We start from the raw sequence: 22,660 nt of genomic DNA, 5'->3' as shown, positions 1-22,660 counted from the left end.
ACCTGACTCCCGACCCAGAGAGGGCAATCCACCCTATTCCGGCTGAGGACCATGGTCTCAGATTTGGAGGTGCTGATTCTCATCCCAGCCGCTTCACACTCGGCCGCGAATCGCTCAAGCGAGAGCTGGAGATCACGACCAGATGGAGCCAACAGGACCACGTCATCTGCAAAAAGCAGAGACCCAATCTTGAGTCCACCAAGCCGGATCCCCTCAACACCTCGGCTGCACCTAGAAATTCTGTCCATATAAGTTATGAACAGAATCGGTGATAAAGGGCAGCCTTGGCCAGTAAAACCAGTATGTATGCATGGTTCTTACTGGTAAATGTACAAGTAATTTGTTTTTAAAGTCACTGAAAGAATTAATTAAATGTTCTGTGGAGTTTTTAAATAAAGTTTTGTAGGACAGATGTTTTCCCCCCTCTTGGCTGGTCTCCATTGGGTCCCTGTACTCCTCCTCCTCCCCTCTCCAACACATCTTTGCTTTATGTGAATAAATTCCCAGAAGAAGCTGAAAATAAAGCAATTTTCATCTTTTGAGCCCAGTAAGACTAAACTGAGACATGGCCATCGTCCAATCAGGACACCCACCCCCCACCCCAATGAGGACGAGATAAATAGACCAACATCTTCAGCGCTGTAATAAATCACAGCATCCGGCAGCAGCCGGCCGGGACATGAAGAAGAGATGCAGACAGCCCAGTAAAACCAGTAAGATGCTGTAATATAAAATCGAAAAATTCTCACTTGCAGTTTTCCACATAAAAGGCGTCTTGCCGTGGGGGTGGGTTCATTTATCAGCCGGCTGGTCTATAAGTTCACGCCTCAGTGGGCCGCACCACTATTTATTAGGTGGGTTTTCTATGAAGAGCTGCATTGATTGTGAATAGTTTAAGTTGATGAATGTGTGGATATTATTTATTAAGGCAGCAGGCTGGGAGATTAATGCCCAGTTATTGTTTATTACAGCGGAAAGAGGAGGTGAAGCGTAAACACCCCCATTTCACACACAACCAGCTCGCACGTAGACGTCATCATGCTACAAGCTTAGCAGAACCTACTCAAACATCAGGCTGACTCGCATCATGATGGGTCTCGCTGGGAGGCGTAGAGCTGAGCGATAAATCCAAAAAATATCAAAATATTTTTCTAAAATATCAGGATCAATGTTTTTGTTTACATTATCAATAAAATTCCTGAAAGAAACACCACCTCTGCACCCCAGTAGAAGATCCTGGTCCAAAACATCCAAAGATATTTACCAGAAAAACCAAAACCTGGATGTGGACCATAGACCGAACATGAAAGATGGACGGAGTCTCCTGCCGAAGTGCATAAAACTGCAGTTCCCCCTTCATCCACTAGGGGCTCCAAAAAGGAGCAAATCTCCATAGACTCCCATGCTAAAAAGACCAACTTCACAGCAGAAACAAACATGTTTACAGCAGAAATAAACATGTTTAAAAGTAATTTAATCTCAAAATTCTGCATATTTAGGGGCGTGTCCTTTTGATTGACAGGTACCAATCTCCCGCTTCAAGTCAGAAGAACGTAGAATAACCGCGGTTTTTAGCCGGTTAACAACGTGACTTAGCTTTAGCCCGCTTACCTCCGTTAGCTGGTTAGCTCCTGTTATCTCCAGGTTAGCTCGGAGTTCGCTTGATGTCAATCATCCACCATGACGCTCACAGCCCCCCTCTCAGCTCCACCTCTTTGCCCATATTTGTATTTTCTGGGTGAGACGACACGCATGCCCGTGCCAAGATGGTGATGGTAGGAACCGCCCACCGAGCTTCAATTCAGCTCTTCAGAAACCTACAGGTGTCGTCACAGAGACTCCGCACATCATATATAAACAACTATGATGTGGACACATACGTACAAAAGCCTCAAGTTCGACAAGCCGCAGATCTTTCTTAAAGTCTGAAAAACCAGTTGTTTACAGGCTGATGTGAAACAGCAGGATGCAACAGGAAAGGCTGCAAGAACAAATGAGATTATTTCAGATCAGATCTGCTGTCACTGAGCAGAAAACTTGTTTCAGAGTGTAATAATAAAGACAAAACAGTCAGTTATCAACTTCCATCATCCAGCCTCCATCTGGCTGTTCCGGAGACACGCGGTGTCCCACAGTTAACATGCTCTTGGAGCAGACAGCAAGACAGCCGCTGCAAACCGTCCTGAAGGTGGAGGACATGTTTTTAGGTAACGAGGCGTATGCGTCCCACTCTGCGTCCATCATAACCAAACCTGCATCTTCCCATGAAGTGAGCAGCACCTGAACTTCCTGGTTATTGCTGAAACATCCTGACATGAATCTATGAGACTGTTTCTGAGAAGGGAAGTCTCAGTAGGACAGGTGATGGGAGAACAACTGGCGGCCATGATGACCACACTTCACCTGCATGTGTCTCTGTTTCCTCTACCTGGTCCCAAACCTGAGACCTCTACCTGTTCCATTACCTGGACCAGTTGCACTACCTGGACCTCTACCTGGTTTAATGGTTACGATAATCTCAAGCGAAGAAAGAAAACATAAAGACAACATGAAGCCTAAATGTTTTATTTGATCTTTGGCTGCTTCTGATTGGACGTTACCGTCAGTTTAAGCTCTGATTGGTAAAAAGTCTGACAGGAAGTGACCTCATCATCATGTCCAGGTGAAAATAGAGGTCTCTTAGCAACATGGTAGTGTTATCATGGATCATTGTGGATTTACCATCTAGAGTCTCTGAATAAACACTACATGTTGTGTCTGGATTGTAAACCTCCTGGACGGATAGAAACGCTGGAAAACCTCCGTAGACCAGCTGGAGGGTCACATGACCATCACAGTGTTAGAAGGGATAGTCCTTGGAGGATCTAGTTGAGTTTTAAGGATCAAAACAAATCAAAACAATATTTATTTTCTCTTTTTTGTTCACTCCAAACGTCTCATTCTGCTGACTCAGCATCTCTACTGTATCTCTATCTGGATCAATAAATGAGCGTGTGGACGGAAAATCCCAGCTGTTATCTGAATTATGGTACCATGAAGGATGCTCAAAGATGAGGAGGATCTACTGAAATGTGGCTGGTGGAGAGGACATGAATGCATCAGGATCAGCTGATATCCGTCTCCAGTAAAAATGTCTCTTTTCATGTCATGTTTTCGTTTTCTCTCAAGTTGATTTTCAGCCTCAGTAACTCGGTAAAAGTGTGTGATGCTGAGTGAAGGCTGTCGATTGACCCGTATGGACCCGGTCTAATCTATATAGACTTATATCTGCACAGTGAGGACATCTCCTCTGTCATATGAAGACATTGTTCCCCCAAGACCAACAGCCATAAATCACCGCTCTCATCTCATCAATACACAATCAATGGCTCTCTGAACACACACACACACACACACACACACACACACACACACACAGAGGAAAAAAAATCACTGATAGACCCTCTAACAACCACATAAAATTCCTTTCTACCATCATCCTTCTCTTCGGCTTCCCTCTCAGTCTTTCCTTTCAGTTACAGCAATGACTTGCAGCCGTAAACAAATAAGTAAATAAAAACGTTTTCAGGGGAAAAACTCGTAAGATTCCGATACAAACCGATGTGATGATGTGAGGAAGAGAAAGGTCATGGAGACGACTTGTTGATGAAAGACGGGCCGCTATGCTGTCCTTTCAATGCACTGCCGAGCAGAGCTCAACAGTAAGGGTGAAGGATTATGCAAAAACTAGTAACGGTTGATCCCAATAAGAGAAGTCCTACAGATACAAATACTGATGCAGCTACGATTAAAAAAGCTGTCAAAATAAATGCATTAATACAAGATGCAGAGAGATATGCTGCTTCTGGGCATCTACGTACCGGACACCGAAACCATCCTGGAAAACTAACCATCCTGGAAAACCAACCATCCTGGAAAACTGAAACTATCCTGGAAAACTGAAACTATCCTGGAAAACCTACCATCCTGGAAAACCAACCATCCTGGAAAACTGAAACTATCCTGGAAAACCAACCATCCTGGAAAACCAACCATCCTGGAAAACTAACCATCCTGGAAAACCAACCATCCTGGAAAACTAACCATCCTGGAAAACCAACCATCCTGGAAAACCTACCATCCTGGAAAACCAACCATCCTGGAAAACTAACCATCCTGGAAAACTGAAACTATCCTGGAAAACCAACCATCCTGGAAAACTAACCATCCTGGAAAACCAACCATCCTGGAAAACCAACCATCCTGGAAAACCTACCATCCTGGAAAACTAACCATCCTGGAAAACCAACCATCCTGGAAAACCTACCATCCTGGAAAACCAACCATCCTGGAAAACTAACCATCCTGGAAAACCAACCATCCTGGAAAACCTACCATCCTGGAAAACCAACCATCCTGGAAATAAACCATCCTGGAAAACCAACCATCCTGGAAAACCAACCATCCTGGAAACTAACCATCCTGGAAAACCAACCATCCTGGAAAACCAACCATCCTGGAAAACCTACCATCCTGGAAAACCAACCATCCTGGAAATAAACCATCCTGGAAAACCAACCATCCTGGAAATAAACCATCCTGGAAAACCAACCATCCTGGAAAACCAACCATCCTGGAAAACCTACCATCCTGGAAAACCAACCATCCTGGAAATAAACCATCCTGGAAAACCAACCATCCTGGAAAACCTACCATCCTGGAAAACCAACCATCCTGGAAATAAACCATCCTGGAAAACCAACCATCCTGGAAAACCTACCATCCTGGAAAACCAACCATCCTGGAAATAAACCATCCTGGAAAACCAACCATCCTGGAAAACCAACCATCCTGGACACCCCGGGGACCAAAACATGTCCACAGATAATAGAGCAGGCAACTGAGCAGCACTGGGAGGAAACTCCAGTACTTTGTACCCAGTGGGGATATTCTTATACTGGAAAACAGTACACATTAAAATCCTTGAAGTGACCTTGTCTCAGGACTTGTCCTGGTTTCACCTCATCGGTGCCACTGTGGAGAAGTCCAGACTACACCTCCTCAGACGACTGAGCAACTTTCAGGTTCTCATGAGCTTCACACCTGCACAAGGTGAGACTTCCTAACCTCCGACACCCCCTTTGGCTTGGACTGGCTGATAGCGACGACCAACCCCTCAGTCTTTCTGTGGATATGACACGTCTATATCCAGCCACCGTTCAGGCGGACATTTCTGATGCCTGCGACGATAAAGAACGTCTTTCCACATCATTCGCCTGTAAAATCCAGAATTCCTGGATTACATCCCGGTCTTACTTCGTTTAGATCTGATTTTTATATTTCTAATTTTATTCCTTTTGCTGCGCATAACCTTTATTTCTGTGAGTTATTTCCCCACAGGATGAAGAAACCAACGACTTTTCCTGGGAATCCCGAACTGACGTCTCTTCAAGCTGCAGCGAACAGAAACTGAAACCTCCTAAAAACCCAACAAAGCAGATTTTTATTCTCAGGGAACAAACGACGTCTAAAACCAGACGGGAGATATTTGTTCGAGCCTTTCCATCACGGTGATGGATCGTCGCCCTGCAGCGAGACATTTTTCAACACATCTGTGCGTCCAGAAGGGTCGCACACATCTGTGTTAGTGGTAAACGGGAATTTATCTTCAGCGCCGGGTGATAAATCTCCTCAACATCAACCGCTTGGCTTTGTTTTGGTCTTCTGTGCAGTTCGACTTAATCATGTTTTGAGATTTTTCTCGGCTTACGGAGTAGCAAGTAAACCTCAAACTGGGACATGAAAGCAGCCGAAAGCTGCACGTTAACTTCAGAAAAGGTTTATATTTTCATTTCTGCAAATATTTATGAGCATGACTCAGCTGTCACGTCTACAGATGGGATAAAAGCAACCAGTCGCAAACGGTGGTGTGGACTTCACTCCGTACGGAAGGCTGCTATTACCCACAATGCTCCACTCTGAGCAGGAAGAACCAAGAAGAAAGTCTAAATTGGTCTCGGCGTGGTTAATCAGCAGCTGATGGAGGAAAAGCAATGATGTCAAACTTCTTATAGTGTTTAGAACCAGATTCCTCAACTGGACATGTGGATGATCCACTCGGCAGGTCTCCACCCGGTCGCCTGTCCAGAAGAGTGGGACTAAAATCGGATGTTTTTGTGACACTTCAGGGCAGCAGGAATATAGCCGCCTTCATGACTTGCAGTAAAACTGTTTCAGTTTGATGTCAGAGGAAAACTTTCTGTGTTATCAGGTCATCTCCACCAGTAGAAACCCAGTCCTCTACACTGGGTTTACTGGTTTGATGAAAGGATCATCCATCTGTCTGTCCCCCATGGATGGACAGACAGATGGATGATGGACAGATGGGTGGATGGACGGATGGATGGATGGATGGATGGATGGATGGACGAACGGATGGATGGATGGACAGATGGATGGATGGATGGACAGATGGATGGATGGCTGGACAGACGGATGGATGGATGGATGGATGGATGGATGGACGGACAGATGGATGGATGAACGGATGGATGGATGGATGGACAGATTGATGGATGGATGGATGGATGGACAGATGGATGGATGGCTGGACAGACGGATGGATGGATGGATGGACAGATGGATGGATGGATGGACAGATGGATGGATGGATGGATGGATGGATGGATGGACGGACAGATGGATGGATGAACGGATGGATGGATGGATGGACAGATTGATGGATGGATGGATGGATGGACAGATGGATGGATGGATGGACAGACGGATGGATGGATGGATGGCTGGATGGATGGATGGACAAACGGATGGATGGATGGATGGATGGGAGAAAGGGAGGATGAATTAATGAGAAAGGTTGATAGTATCCATGAAGGAGGGGAAAGGAAAGATGGAGGATGAAAGGATGAATGAGTGAAGGAGATGGAGGAAGGGGGAGGATGGATGGATTGATGGATGAGGGAGGAAGCTTGGAAGGGTGACTGAAAAGAAGGGATGATGGAAAGATGGATAATGATGATGATGATGACGGAGGACGGATAAAGAGGGTGAGAACAAGATGAATGGATGAGGGCAGGTGACCCAGGTGATTGCTTAGGGGGCGTGGTTTCTGTGTGGAGGCGGGGCCTGTTAACAGGTTAGTTGGAGGCAGAACAGATCCATGTGTTTAAAGTTGGAACAAATGAAAACTTTATCTGACTGAGATCTAAACACAGGTCTATAAAATCCCAGCGTGTCAGTGAAGGCATCATGTTTGAATCCACCGCTGCTGACGTGATGTGTGAAGCCTGGGAGCCCATCCGTTAATCTGATGTTTTTCTCCTGCTTCCTCACTCATCTCCATCACAGAACTCTAACAAACACCAGCTTAAAAGCCAACCCGAGCCCCCCCGACGTAAACACACCTCGCCTCTGATGATGGATTCTGGTGAAATGACACGGAGGGAAAAATGACACAGAAGAAGAAAAAGTTCAGGAAAAGAAACAGTCAGCAGAAAAAAAACAAACGTGAAAGAGATGAAGCCGAGAGGCAAAGCGAGCAGATACAAAGACCCATCAGTCTTCCACGTTCCCTTTGAGTAAACATCAATAAATATGTATGAAGGCGGGGGGGGCGGACAAACCAGCTTATTTCACACTGAACGTTCTGGTAGAATATCCAACTTCCTGCACTGACAAACCTTCGTACAAAACTCTTCATCTAAAGGCCTTTACACGATGCTAACGACACGAAACTGCAAATAATTCGTACGTATGTGTCTCCGCACACCAAACACGATGCGAAACTACAAACAAAGGATGAACAAACTGCAAGGTGGCAAAAACAAAGACGGATTCCACATCAAGCGAGGACGATATCGTACTGATGAAGAGTTCTTCCTGTTTCAGAGAGAACTGGTTTAGTCCAGGATCTGAAGCGGGACCAGCTCCAGGGCGAATGTGAGGATCAGGCGCTCGGCAATGGTCGCCATGGTGATGCAAAGCCTGAAGGAGGCAGCTGATTGGTCCATTCCGTATCTTTCAAATGCAAATATGAACAAACATCAACTTCAGTCCAAAAACCCAAAACTTGTAAAATTACTGGAGGGAATTTCATCGTGACGTGAACTTTACCGTAACTCGACAGTGGTTCCATAAAAAATATTGCCGTGCGAATTATTCAGAGTAAATAACAAGCCGCCACATAAAAAACACACAAAGGAGTTGAGGAGAACAGCAGAAAGCTTTGTGGTTTTCTTCTTCTGGTGTTGGACGCTTGTAAACAACTTTACCACCAAGCGGAGTAGGAACTCTGGACTCAGCTCTGCCCCCTAGTGGATGGACTGACTGATGGAAATAAAGTACTTATTAACGTAATTTATTCAAGAACTCATCTCATCTACATCACACAAGATCTGTTCAACCACAAGAACATCCTCCCATAAAAGCCCACCTGAGACTCCAGATCCACCTGCTGAATGTGGTCTTCATCATTACAGTTACCACGATGGTTCTACTGGTCCATGAGGTCATGTGATCAGGGCTGGCTGGTCTCTGAGGTCATGTGATCAGACTTGGCTGGTCTCTGAGGTCATGTGATCAGACTTGGCTGGTCTCTGAGGTCATGTGATCAGACTTGGCTGGTCTCTGAGGTCGTGTGATCAGACTTGGCTGGTCTCTGAGGTCGTGTGATCAGACTTGGCTGGTCTCTGAGGTCGTGTGATCAGACTTGGCTGGTCTCTGAGGTCGTGTGATCAGACTTGGCTGGTCTCTGAGGTCATGTGATCAGACTTGGCTGGTCTCTGAGGTCATGTGATCAGACTTGGCTGGTCTCTGAGGTCATGTGATCAGACTTGGCTGGTCTCTGAGGTCATGTGATCAGACTTGGCTGGTCTCTGAGGTCATGTGATCAGACTTGGCTGGTCTCTGAGGTCATGTGATCAGACTTGGCTGGTCTCTGAGGTCGTGTGATCAGACTTGGCTGGTCTCTGAGGTCATGTGATCAGGGCTGGCTGGTCTCTGAGGTCATGTGATCAGACTTGGCTGGTCTCTGAGGTCGTGTGATCAGACTTGGCTGGTCTCTGAGGTCATGTGATCAGACTTGGCTGGTCTCTGAGGTCATGTGATCAGACTTGGCTGGTCTCTGAGGTCATGTGATCAGACTTGGCTGGTCTCTGAGGTCGTGTGATCAGACTTGGCTGGTCTCTGAGGTCGTGTGATCAGACTTGGCTGGTCTCTGAGGTCATGTGATCAGACTTGGCTGGTCTCTGAGGTCATGTGATCAGACTTGGCTGGTCTCTGAGGTCATGTGATCAGACTTGGCTGGTCTCTGAGGTCATGTGATCAGACTTGGCTGGTCTCTGAGGTCATGTGATCAGACTTGGCTGGTCTCTGAGGTCATGTGATCAGACTTGGCTGGTCTCTGAGGTCATGTGATCAGACTTGGCTGGTCTCTGAGGTCGTGTGATCAGACTTGGCTGGTCTCTGAGGTCATGTGATCAGACTTGGCTGGTCTCTGAGGTCATGTGATCAGACTTGGCTGGTCTCTGAGGTCGTGTGATCAGACTTGGCTGGTCTCTGAGGTCATGTGATCAGACTTGGCTGGTCTCTGAGGTCATGTGATCAGACTTGGCTGGTCTCTGAGGTCATGTGATCAGACTTGGCTGGTCTCTGAGGTCATGTGATCAGACTTGGCTGGTCTCTGAGGTCATGTGATCAGACTTGGCTGGTCTCTGAGGTCATGTGATCAGGGCTGGCTGGTCTCTGAGGTCATGTGATCAGACTTGGCTGGTCTCTGAGGTCATGTGATCAGACTTGGCTGGTCTCTGAGGTCATGTGATCAGACTTGGCTGGTCTCTGAGGTCATGTGATCAGACTTGGCTGGTCTCTGAGGTCATGTGATCAGACTTGGCTGGTCTCTGAGGTCGTGTGATCAGACTTGGCTGGTCTCTGAGGTCGTGTGATCAGACTTGGCTGGTCTCTGAGGTCATGTGATCAGACTTGGCTGGTCTCTGAGGTCGTGTGATCAGACTTGGCTGGTCTCTGAGGTCGTGTGATCAGACTTGGCTGGTCTCTGAGGTCGTGTGATCAGACTTGGCTGGTCTCTGAGGTCGTGTGATCAGACTTGGCTGGTCTCTGAGGTCGTGTGATCAGACTTGGCTGGTCTCTGAGGTCATGTGATCAGACTTGGCTGGTCTCTGAGGTCATGTGATCAGACTTGGCTGGTCTCTGAGGTCATGTGATCAGACTTGGCTGGTCTCTGAGGTCATGTGATCAGACTTGGCTGGTCTCTGAGGTCATGTGATCAGACTTGGCTGGTCTCTGAGGTCGTGTGATCAGACTTGGCTGGTCTCTGAGGTCGTGTGATCAGACTTGGCTGGTCTCTGAGGTCGTGTGATCAGACTTGGCTGGTCTCTGAGGTCATGTGATCAGACTTGGCTGGTCTCTGAGGTCATGTGATCAGACTTGGCTGGTCTCTGAGGTCGTGTGATCAGACTTGGCTGGTCTCTGAGGTCGTGTGATCAGACTTGGCTGGTCTCTGAGGTCGTGTGATCAGACTTGGCTGGTCTCTGAGGTCGTGTGATCAGACTTGGCTGGTCTCTGAGGTCGTGTGATCAGACTTGGCTGGTCTCTGAGGTCATGTGATCAGGGCTGGCTGGTCTCTGAGGTCATGTGATCAGACTTGGCTGGTCTCTGAGGTCATGTGATCAGACTTGGCTGGTCTCTGAGGTCATGTGATCAGACTTGGCTGGTCTCTGAGGTCATGTGATCAGACTTGGCTGGTCTCTGAGGTCATGTGATCAGGGCTGGCTGGTCTCTGAGGTCATGTGATCAGACTTGGCTGGTCTCTGAGGTCGTGTGATCAGACTTGGCTGGTCTCTGAGGTCATGTGATCAGACTTGGCTGGTCTCTGAGGTCATGTGATCAGACTTGGCTGGTCTCTGAGGTCGTGTGATCAGACTTGGCTGGTCTCTGAGGTCGTGTGATCAGACTTGGCTGGTCTCTGAGGTCATGTGATCAGACTTGGCTGGTCTCTGAGGTCATGTGATCAGACTTGGCTGGTCTCTGAGGTCATGTGATCAGACTTGGCTGGTCTCTGAGGTCATGTGATCAGACTTGGCTGGTCTCTGAGGTCATGTGATCAGACTTGGCTGGTCTCTGAGGTCATGTGATCAGACTTGGCTGGTCTCTGAGGTCATGTGATCAGACTTGGCTGGTCTCTGAGGTCATGTGATGGTCCCACATGTGGTGAGGAACCGTGGCCCTGGTCCTGAACGTTTTCAATGTCTCTCTGCTCCAATGCTTCAGATGTAAATGAATGCCCCGCTGAGCAGATGCTGACAAGCTGTTGGATCTATGGGAGTTGAATCAGGACCAGGGAGACCCGGAAAACCTGCAGGACTCCAGCCCTCGAGGACCAGGGTTCCCCACTCCTGATGTGGACCGTTCCAGGCTTCAATCATAACCACACATTCAGTAAAACACTGACTTCAGACCAGCGGATGATCCTGGTACATCCAGAAGTAAAACGGTCCACAACATTTTAGGCAAAAACTGCAGGACTTGACAGGGTCAGTTCTTCCAGAAAGCGGACAGGTGATGGTCTCAGACCTGCCTCTGGTCCACGGGAACAGCACCAGGACACTCTATCCAGCGGTGAGCCAACCTGGTCCCCCTCCAGTCTGGCTAAACCTGAGCTGTACTGTGGTCTTGGAGCTTCAGGATTCTCCTCTGTTTGGCTTGTTCAGCTGAATTTTATCTGCTCCTCCGTCCCATAAAACCTGCGTATTGACAGGCAGCTCCACATCGACCCCCCTTCCATATCCAGCCCACATTTTTCTTCCCTATGAGTATTAGTTTATTGAATAAGTGGCATCTGTTTTCCTGGCCCCGTCACCGTAAGGCGAGGTATTTCTCACTGACGCACTCGGCTGATTTATACGCTGCTCTGACTCCACATAAAAATAAAGCTAAGCACAAAAATTTCCAATACACCCCTCCACACACACACACACACACACACACACACACACACACACACACACACACACACACACACACACACACACACACACACACAGACACCTCCTCTTCCTCCATGCATGCTGTATATAATTAACTTGGCAGATGTTGTACACACTCAGACACTTATCCACTCATCCTTCGCCATCACGTGACGACGAGACAACCAGAGTCATAAATTAAAAGAAAAATGTTCGATTTGCTTCCACTAAAAGCTGCAGGAACAGTTTGATAAACTCTTTTTCTGCAGCAGCTTTCAGCTTCTTTTACCAAAGTTTCACACCGACGTTCCGCAGCAGCACGTTCAGGCCGAGGCGTTGAGCTGGTCAGGAACGCCCAGGAGCGGAGCTGGAACTGCACATCGCCGGAAAGAGCTGGAAGAAGAGCCGGAAGAAGAGCCGGAGGAAGAGCCGGAAGAAGAGCCGGAGGAAGAGCCGGAAGAAGAGCCGGAGGAAGCCGGAGGAAGAGCAGGAAGACGAGCCGGAGGAAGAGCCGGAAGACGAGCCGGAAGACGAGCCGGAAGACGAGCCGGAGGAAGAGCCGGAAGAAGAGCCGGAGGAAGCCGGAGGAAGAGCAGGAAGACGAGCCGGAGGAAGAGCCGGAAGACGAGCCGGAAGAAGAGCCGGAAGACGAGCCGGAGGAAGAGCCGGAAGACGAGCCGGAGGAAGAGCCGGAGGAAGAGCCGGAAGACGAGCCGGAAGACGAGCCGGAAGAAGAGCCGGAAGAAGAGCCGGAGGAAGAGCCGGAAGACGAGCCGGAAGACGAGCCGGAAGAAGAGCCGGAAGACGAGCCGGAGGAAGAGCCGGAGGAAGAGCCGGAAGACGAGCCGGAGGAAGAGCCGGAAGACGAGCCGGAGGAAGAGCCGGAAGACGAGCCGGAAGACGAGCCGGAGGAAGAGCCGGAAGACGAGCCGGAAGACGAGCCGGAAGAAGAGCCGGAAGACGAGCCGGAGGAAGAGCCGGAGGAAGAGCCGGAAGACGAGCCGGAGGAAGAGCCGGAAGACGAGCCGGAGGAAGAGCCGGAAGACGAGCCGGAAGACGAGCCGGAGGAAGAGCCGGAAGACGAGCCGGAAGACGAGCCGGAGGAAGAGCCGGAGGAAGAGCCGGAAGACGAGCCGGAGGAAGAGCCGGAAGACGAGCCGGAAGACGAGCCGGAGGAAGAGCCGGAAGACGAGCCGGAAGACGAGCCGGAGGAAGAGCCGGAAGACGAGCCGGAAGACGAGCCGGAAGACGAGCCGGAAGACGAGCCGGAGGAAGAGCCGGAAGACGAGCCGGAGGAAGAGCCGGAGGAAGAGCCGGAAGACGAGCCGGAGGAAGAGCCGGAGGAAGAGCCGGAAGACGAGCCGGAGGAAGAGCCGGAAGACGAGCCGGAAGACGAGCCGGAGGAAGAGCCGGAAGACGAGCCGGAAGACGAGCCGGAGGAAGAGCCGAAAGACGAGCCGGAAGACGAGCCGGAGGAAGAGCCGGAAGACGAGCCGGAAGAAGAGCCGAAAGACGAGCCGGAAGACGAGCCGAAAGACGAGCCGGAGGAAGAGCCGGAAGACGAGCCGGAAGACGAGCCGGAGGAAGAGCCGGAAGACGAGCCGGAGGAAGAGCCGGAAGACGAGCCGGAAGACGAGCCGGAGGAAGAGCCGGAAGACGAGCCGGAGGAAGAGCCGGAGGAAGAGCTAGAAGAAGAGCCGAAAGACGAGCCGGAAGAAGAGCCGAAAGACGAGCCGGAGGAAGAGCTAGAAGAAGAGCCGAAAGACGAGCCGGAGGAAGAGCCGGAAGACGAGCCGGAGGAAGAGCCGAAAGACGAGCCGGAAGAAGAGCCGAAAGACGAGCCGGAAGACGAGCCGGAAGACGAGCCGGAGGAAGAGCTAGAAGAAGAGCCGAAAGACGAGCCGGAGGAAGAGCCGGAAGACGAGCCGGAGGAAGAGCCGGAAGACGAGCCGGAGGAAGAGCCGAAAGACGAGCCGGAAGAAGAGCCGAAAGACGAGCCGGAAGACGAGCCGGAAGACGAGCCGGAAGAAGAGCCGAAAGACGAGCCGGAGGAAGAGCCGGAAGACGAGCCGGAAGAAGAGCCGGAAGACGAGCCGGAAGAAGAGCCGAAAGACGAGCCGGAAGAAGAGCCGAAAGACGAGCCGGAGGAAGAGCCGAAAGACGAGCCGGAGGAAGAGCCGGAAGACGAGCCGGAGGAAGAGTCTTCATGGCTTTACTTGTTGATCTTTGGCTGCTCCTGATTGGACGTTGCCGTCAGTTTAAGCTCTCTGATTGGTGGAAAGTCTGACAGGAAGTGGAACTTTCATGCGTGTTTCTCTGATGCCACATTTTAGACGAGTTTCTGACCAAAGTCGCATGTTGTGAAGGTTTTAGGAGTCGTGGCGTCTTACCTGTCGGGGTTCTGTGGACAGACGTGCATCTGCAGCAGGATCCTCTGAGTGAAGGTCTTGAAGCACTGCCCACACTTCCACAGATGCCAGTCGCTGAACTCGCTGCTCAGCTGGCTGGTGGATGTCGGACTCGCCAAGACGCGCTGGTTCTTCGACCCCAACGGGCCAAAACTGGAGTCTGACTGAGCACCGATGCCGACCTTGTCCAGCAGCGAGAAGCTCCGTGAGCAGGGGGAATGTGGGAAGACCATGGAGCGCATGAGGGAGGCCGGAGGATTGGAGGAGGACGAAGAGGACGAAGGTTTGCTGTTTTTGCTGAAGGACTGTAGGGACTCCTGGCGGGTCATGGCCTCCACCACCGTCGCAGGGACGTTTACTGACACAAAACACAGAATGTCTCCGTTAAAGCGAGGAAAACTAAAACCAGTTCCTGAAAGTTTCCACCAATAGCAACGCAGATGGAGATGAAAGATTATTTCCAAACAACGAATCATAAAACGACAAACAATCCGGTTAAAAAATCCACCTAAAATATATAAATATAAACTCTTCCTGGCAAAGTAGGAACCAGCGCTCTTCATTACCTTCGTTTATTCATGTTGTTTAAAGAGGACAAAGCTCCACGACGGGCGGGTCCGTCCAAACTGCAGGTTGTTCTCCTGATGCGTTCAGGGACCAGACTGCAGGCTGTTCTCCTGATGCGTTCAGGGACCAGACTGCAGGTTGTTCTCCTGATGCGTTCAGGGACCAGACTGCAGGTTGTTCTCCTGATGCGTTCAGGGACCAGACTGCAGGCTGTTCTCCTGATGCGTTCAGGGACCAGACTGCAGGCTGTTCTCCTGATGCGTTCAGGGACCAGACTGCAGGTTGTTCTCCTGATGCGTTCAGGGACCAGACTGCAGGCTGTTCTCCTGATGCGTTCAGGGACCAGACTGCAGGCTGTTCTCCTGATGCGTTCAGGGACCAGACTGCAGGCTGTTCTCCTGATGCGTTCAGGGACCAGACTGCAGGCTGTTCTCCTGATGCGTTCAGGGACCAGACTGCAGGTTGTTCTCCTGATGCGTTCAGGGACCAGACTTCAGGCTGTTCTCCTGATGCGTTCAGGGACCAGACTGCAGGTTGTTCTCCTGATGCGTTCAGGGACCAGACTGCAGGTTGTTCTCCTGATGCGTTCAGGGACCAGACTGCAGGTTGTTCTCCTGATGCGTTCAGGGACCAGACTGCAGGCTGTTCTCCTGATGCGTTCAGGGACCAGACTGCAGGCTGTTCTCCTGATGCGTTCAGGGACCAGACTGCAGGCTGTTCTCCTGATGCGTTCAGGGACCAGACTGCAGGTTGTTCTCCTGATGCGTTCAGGGACCAGACTGCAGGCTGTTCTCCTGATGCGTTCAGGGACCAGACTGCAGGTTGTTCTCCTGATGCGTTCAGGGACCAGACTGCAGGCTGTTCTCCTGATGCGTTCAGGGACCAGACTGCAGGCTGTTCTCCTGATGCGTTCAGGGACCAGACTGCAGGCTGTTCTCCTGATGCGTTCAGGGACCAGACTGCAGGCTGTTCTCCTGATGCGTTCAGGGACCAGACTGCAGGCTGTTCTCCTGATGCGTTCAGGGACCAGACTGCAGGCTGTTCTCCTGATGCGTTCAGGGACCAGACTGCAGGCTGTTCTCCTGATGCGTTCAGGGACCAGACTGCAGGCTGTTCTCCTGATGCGTTCAGGGACCAGACTGCAGGCTGTTCTCCTGATGCGTTCAGGGACCAGACTGCAGGTTGTTCTCCTGATGCGTTCAGGGACCAGACTGCAGGTTGTTCTCCTGATGCGTTCAGGGACCAGACTGCAGGCTGTTCTCCTGATGCGTTCAGGGACCAGACTGCAGGCTGTTCTCCTGATGCGTTCAGGGACCAGACTGCAGGCTGTTCTCCTGATGCGTTCAGGGACCAGACTGCAGGCTGTTCTCCTGATGCGTTCAGGGACCAGACTGCAGGCTGTTCTCCTGATGCGTTCAGGGACCAGACTGCAGGTTGTTCTCCTGATGCGTTCAGGGACCAGACTGCAGGTTGTTCTCCTGATGCGTTCAGGGACCAGACTGCAGGCTGTTCTCCTGATGCGTTCAGGGACCAGACTGCAGGCTGTTCTCCTGATGCGTTCAGGGACCAGACTGCAGGCTGTTCTCCTGATGCGTTCAGGGACCAGACTGCAGGTTGTTCTCCTGATGCGTTCAGGGACCAGACTGCAGGTTGTTCTCCTGATGCGTTCAGGGACCAGACTGCAGGCTGTTCTCCTGATGCGTTCAGGGACCAGACTGCAGGCTGTTCTCCTGATGCGTTCAGGGACCAGACTGCAGGTTGTTCTCCTGATGCGTTCAGGGACCAGACTGCAGGCTGTTCTCCTGATGCGTTCAGGGACCAGACTGCAGGCTGTTCTCCTGATGCGTTCAGGGACCAGACTGCAGGTTGTTCTCCTGATGCGTTCAGGGACCAGACTGCAGGTTGTTCTCCTGATGCGTTCAGGGACCAGACTGCAGGCTGTTCTCCTGATGCGTTCAGGGACCAGACTGCAGGCTGTTCTCCTGATGCGTTCAGGGACCAGACTGCAGGCTGTTCTCCTGATGCGTTCAGGGACCAGACTGCAGGCTGTTCTCCTGATGCGTTCAGGGACCAGACTGCAGGTTGTTCTCCTGATGCGTTCAGGGACCAGACTGCAGGCTGTTCTCCTGATGCGTTCAGGGACCAGACTGCAGGCTGTTCTCCTGATGCGTTCAGGGACCAGACTGCAGGTTGTTCTCCTGATGCGTTCAGGGACCAGACTGCAGGCTGTTCTCCTGATGCGTTCAGGGACCAGACTGCAGGCTGTTCTCCTGATGCGTTCAGGGACCAGACTGCAGGCTGTTCTCCTGATGCGTTCAGGGACCAGACTGCAGGCTGTTCTCCTGATGCGTTCAGGGACCAGACTGCAGGTTGTTCTCCTGATGCGTTCAGGGACCAGACTGCAGGCTGTTCTCCTGATGCGTTCAGGGACCAGACTGCAGGCTGTTCTCCTGATGCGTTCAGGGACCAGACTGCAGGTTGTTCTCCTGATGCGTTCAGGGACCAGACTGCAGGTTGTTCTCCTGATGCGTTCAGGGACCAGACTGCAGGTTGTTCTCCTGATGCGTTCAGGGACCAGACTGCAGGTTGTTCTCCTGATGCGTTCAGGGACCAGACTGCAGGCTGTTCTCCTGATGCGTTCAGGGACCAGACTGCAGGCTGTTCTCCTGATGTGTTCAGGGACCAGACTGTCACCAGTGAACATCTGGTTTTTGCTTCCATTACGACAGTTTTTCATATTAAATCTTGGTGTTCTGTACTTGAAGGATGCAGAACGTAATCTCATTTGTCCCGATTCTGCTGGGATAAGAGCTCTGCAGAAATAAATCTGGGCGCAGATAAGCCACATTAAGCGGCTGTAAGAAGAGCAGATTCAGGATGACGTGTCGCTGCTGGAGAACAGTGACACTAACTGGAAAGGAGACGTTATGTAAAAGTGTTTAAATTAGATCTGGGGTGAAGAAGCTGATGCCAGCTGTCCTCGCTTGACCCAGAAGTCGGCGGGGGTTTGTTTTGCGGTCCGACCGTGCTGCAGACCTGGACTCCATAACCCTTCATCATGTTTGAATTGACATTTAAAAGAGTTTGTTTTATTTAATTCTCTCCGACTGCTTTGCTTTTCGGTGTGAAAAAACGGTTTGTTTGGAGGAGTTGGCATGTGGACTGGCAGGAAGTCAAACTGTAAAGTAGAAAATGTATTTTCTGTCGCAGAACGAGCAGGAAATCTAAACGACGAGCCAAACTTCAACCTTCTCCTGCACTTCTTCACGGTTCCTGTTCCGATATTAAACGCGACGAAGCAGAATGTGGTCGATTTGCATCTCAGGAACACACAACAAACTTATGTTTTCTGTCCTTTGTCCCTCATATGTTTCAGTTTTATTGGACAAAAGCTGCAGATGGAACATTATGAAACTCATCAAAGAATTAGAAAGGAATCTCTGTGTGCTGGGAACAAGGCTGGATGCTGGTGATCTTCAGGTCCTCATTAAAAACAAACAGAAATTAAACATCTGGAGGAAGAAGTTACAGCTAATCCAGACTTGTGAGTGACAGTACTGGACCTTAAGAAGCACTTAAGAGACGTAAACCTTCTCAGGAGTAAAAGGTGAAAAGAGGTTCAACTATCTACAGTCTAACTATCTAATTTTATGAGAAGTTTGAGAAAAATGTTCCTCAAACTTTTTAAAATTCTGTCATCTACAATATATTAGCACCAGATGATTCAGAGAATCAGAAGGAATCTCTGTATTCTGGGACCAGGCTGGATGCTGGTGATGTTCTGCATTATAACATGGTTCTCTACTGGAAACCAGTGCATGGACTCAGGAAGCTTCCAGAAACCAGTGTGAACCCAGTTCATGCAGGTTAAAGCTCCATCATATGTGAAGAGGATCCAGAAACACGCCGTCTTCTCTGGACCAAAGCTCATTTAAAATGTTCTGAGTGGAAACCTGGATGAAGATGTGGAATAGTTTGTGGACAGCATGGACGGCGCGTCCTGCAGACTAAAGAGGAGAGGGAGCATCCAGCTTGTTATCAGCCTGCATCTCTGATGGGATGGGGGTGCATTAGTGCCGATGGCGTGGGCAGCTTCCACATCTGGGAAGCTGCTGCCATGTGGTTTCTGTTTGCCTCTTTGTTTTCTGCTGCCACGTTGTTTATTTATATCTTTTCCATTTAAGTATGTTTTTCTGGAGCTCTTAGAGAACATCTGCCTGCAGAGAGCATAAAGTGAAAACGAAGGTTTTAATCTGATGAATCTAAACTGAAGTGAAGCGAAAGACGAGCAGGAGTGGAAATTAGATTCCAACGCTTTGCTTTACAGACAAAATGTCCACAAACTCACACTGGCTTCACTATTCTCTCAGGTCTTCTTTGGATTATTCATCAAGAAAGAAGACAGAAATGAAAGAAACGTCTGGATTACTGACCGATTTCTGAATCCTGCAAGTGTTACAGATGTGCTGTAGTTTAATAGAAAACACTGATTGGTGTGTGAAGCTTCAGAAAAACACGTTGATATGACTTTCCTCTCCTTGTTTTTCAGGCACGTCTGTTTATCATGATGAGTCAACTAGAATTATAAATATTTCTGGACTTTGTCTCATATGTGCATTAAAAATAAAAAATTATTTGATCTATTAGACACCTCGCAGAAATCCAATTTTCTGGTCGCTCACGTCGGGGCCAAAAAGGTTTCTGAAGAGCTAACCACGCTAACCTGGAGCTAACATATAAGCCAACAGGTCAGCTAACAGAGCAGCTATCAGGGCAGTTAACAGGGGAGCTAACGGGGCAGCTAACAGAGCAGCTAACGGGGCAGCTAACAGGGGAGCTAACGGGGCAGCTAACAGAGCAGCTAACGGGGCAGCTAACAGGGGAGCTAACGGGGCAGCTAACAGAGCAGCTAACGGGGCAGCTAACAGGGGAGCTAACGGGGCAGCTAACAGAGCAGCTAATGGGGCAGCTAACAGAGCAGCTAACGGGGCAGCTAACAGGGGAGCTAACGGGGCAGCTAACAGAGCAGCTAATGGGGCAGCTAACAGAGCAGCTAACGGGGCAGCTAACAGGGGAGCAAACGTGGCAGCTAACAGAGCAGCTAACAGAGCAGCTAACAGGGCTTCACTATAGGGTAATGGTTCACACCTCACAGCAAGAAAGTCGCTGGTTTGATCCTTACATGGGGGAGGTTTGAACTACGGCCTTTCTGTGTGAAGTTCCCCATGTTCTCCTTGCCGATACGTGTTATCAGGTTAAATGCTAAACTGATCACTTCTCACATGTAAGTTGTTTTAGATAAAAGCATCTACCAAATGACTATAGAATAGAATAGAATAGAAAAGGATATAACCAGCTAGGGCTAGGGCTAAAGCTAACGCGAGCTGTTAGCATCAAGCTGCACGTAGCTAACTAAGAGCTGTCTTTTTATGTGTGACGTTGAAGTTTAAATAAATGCATTTCCGTTCAGACTGAGGTCACTTCGACACAGATCAGATATCTGTCCCATCCAGGACCACATATGAAAGTGAATGCAATATGATTTAAAGAAATAAAAATCAGATTTAAGCCAGTCAAACTGTCATTAATATCTGATATGAGCCATGAATGAGCAAAAAGATCAAAATTGGGCTACAGTGCTAAGACGTTGTCATACGTCGCTGTCCTCATACGTCTCTGCGTTGCCTTGTTAAGTCAGTTCATCCACTAGGGGGCAGTGCGGAGTTCTGACACTGGTTAGTGGCGGTAATGAGTTTTTCTTAAATTAAACAACAGTTTCAGAGATCAGCTGTTACAGTAAGAATAAATTCACCATCAGAACCTTCTAGAACCGGGTCGTCCCCTTCGTCAGGACCTTCTGGTACCGGGTCGTCCTCTTGGTCAGGACCTTCTGGTACCGGCTCGTCCTCTTGGTCAGGACCTTCTGGTACCGGGTCGTCCTCTTGGTCAGGACCTTCTGGTACCGGCTCGTCCCCTTCGTCAGGACCTTCTGGTACCGGGTCGTCCTCTTGGTCAGGACCTTCTGGTACCGGGTCGTCCCCTTCGTCAGGACCTTCTGGTATCGGGTCGTCCTCTTGGTCAGGACCTTCTGGTACCGGGTCGTCCTCTTGGTCAGGACCTTCTGGTACCGGGTCGTCCCCTTCGTCAGGACCTTCTGGTATCGGGTCGTCCTCTTGGTCAGGACCTTCTGGTACCGGGTCGTCCTCTCTGTCAGGACCTTCTGGTACCGGGTCGTCCTCTTTGTCAGGACCTTCTGGTACCGGGTCGTCCTCTTCGTCAGGACCTTCTGGTACCGGGTCGTCCTCTCTGTCAGGACCTTCTGGTACCGGGTCGTCCTCTTGGTCAGGACCTTCTGGTACCGGGTCGTCCTCTCTGTCAGGACCTTCTGGTACCGGGTCGTCCTCTCTGTCAGGACCTTCTGGTACCGGGTCGTCCCCTTCGTCAGGACCTTCTGGTACCGGGTCGTCCTCTTTGTCAGGACCTTCTGGTACCGGGTCGTCCTCTTTTTCAGGACCTTCTGGTACCGGCTCGTCCTCTTCATCTTCTTTGTCAGGTTCTTATTTCAGTAAAACTTCCAGAACCAGAAGAACCGCAGAACATGAAACCTTCATCAAGGTTTTGTTAACATTTGTCACACGGGGAGATTTTTATGTCACATAGAAACTCCAGAAAACCGTGTTGTCATGACGATGTGCGCCGGATGAACCTGCTGTCAGATAAAATATGCAAGATGTCAACAACTGAAACAAGATAAATAAAAATAAAAATCTAAAAAAACGCTGGCAGCTGATGCTGATGCTGATTTAACTGGTTTTTATCCCAGTAAACAAACCGATGCAGAAGGATACGCCGATTCCACCCTGCAGTTAAAACGCTGTTTGCCTGATAATTAAGAGAAATTAGTTTATTTCTGTAGTTTCAGACGAAGCTCTGCCCCAGACGAAGACATTTAGCTGCTAACCGCGAGCTTTTCCATGCAGAGCTGATGCCAGGATCTGGGAAAATAAACACGTTTGAACCGGTTTCATGGCGGTCAAACTGTGACGGATGGAAAGGAACGTTACGACCAAAGAGTTGGAATAAAAAAGAGGAACGAGGAGGTGGCTCTCATTATGCACCGTTATTATAATAGTCTGCATCGATTGAAAAATACTTAATAATCACCGCCAACGTTATGATTATTGATTAGCAGGAAAGCTTTGGCAACATAATGTAGACTGTTCTTCACAGCAGTTAACGGAGACAGAAGGATGGACGCACCCACTGGCTATTCATTTACTGTCCGGCTGCGGAGATTCACTGCCGGATCCGTCCGTCCGTCAGGCTGTTGGTCCGCTGGTGGACTGTGAGGCCTCTGGGAGAGGCAGGGTCAGGTTTGGATAGGCTCCAGCTTTCCCACGACCCTGACTAAGCGGTTTTGGAAACTGAACGTCCGGCTGATGATCTGATCAGCACTGTCCCTCCTGAGAAGACAACGATCCGGTTTATTTTCACGTCCTGGTGTTGACGATGTCTGCAGAAGTTTCTGGTGGAAACAGCACGACTCGTTTTTATATATAATTACGTTGTTTCGGCTTTGTAAAAAAAAAAACACGTCGTATTGTATTCGAGAAGTTTATCAATAATAATCAAACATGTTCACATATAGAACATTTCTACAACGGATTGTGATTTTCTTCATTTACACATCATTCATAAACATTC

The 22,660-nt window shown here is 49.6% G+C and overlaps 1 protein-coding gene across 1 annotated transcript in view; it reads right to left on the bottom strand.

Annotated features, from left to right (window-relative positions):
• Positions 1–22,660, bottom strand: part of prdm6 (PR domain containing 6) — a gene marked incomplete at both ends in the record, with an annotated part of 96,949 nt that overhangs the window by 14,956 nt on the left and 59,333 nt on the right. The window contains one exon of the mRNA XM_079250854.1: positions 14,372–14,747. Coding sequence (XP_079106980.1) covers positions 14,372–14,747 — 376 coding nt within the window. The remainder of the gene's footprint in view (positions 1–14,371; positions 14,748–22,660) is intronic.

Source organism: Telmatherina bonti (genome assembly GCF_933228915.1).
Source record: "Telmatherina bonti genome assembly, chromosome: 13".
In the NCBI taxonomy this organism is placed as follows: Eukaryota; Metazoa; Chordata; class Actinopteri; order Atheriniformes; family Telmatherinidae; genus Telmatherina; species Telmatherina bonti.
The sequence above is the reverse complement of the archived record's forward strand: the minus strand, read 5'-3'. Positions and strand labels throughout refer to the sequence as shown.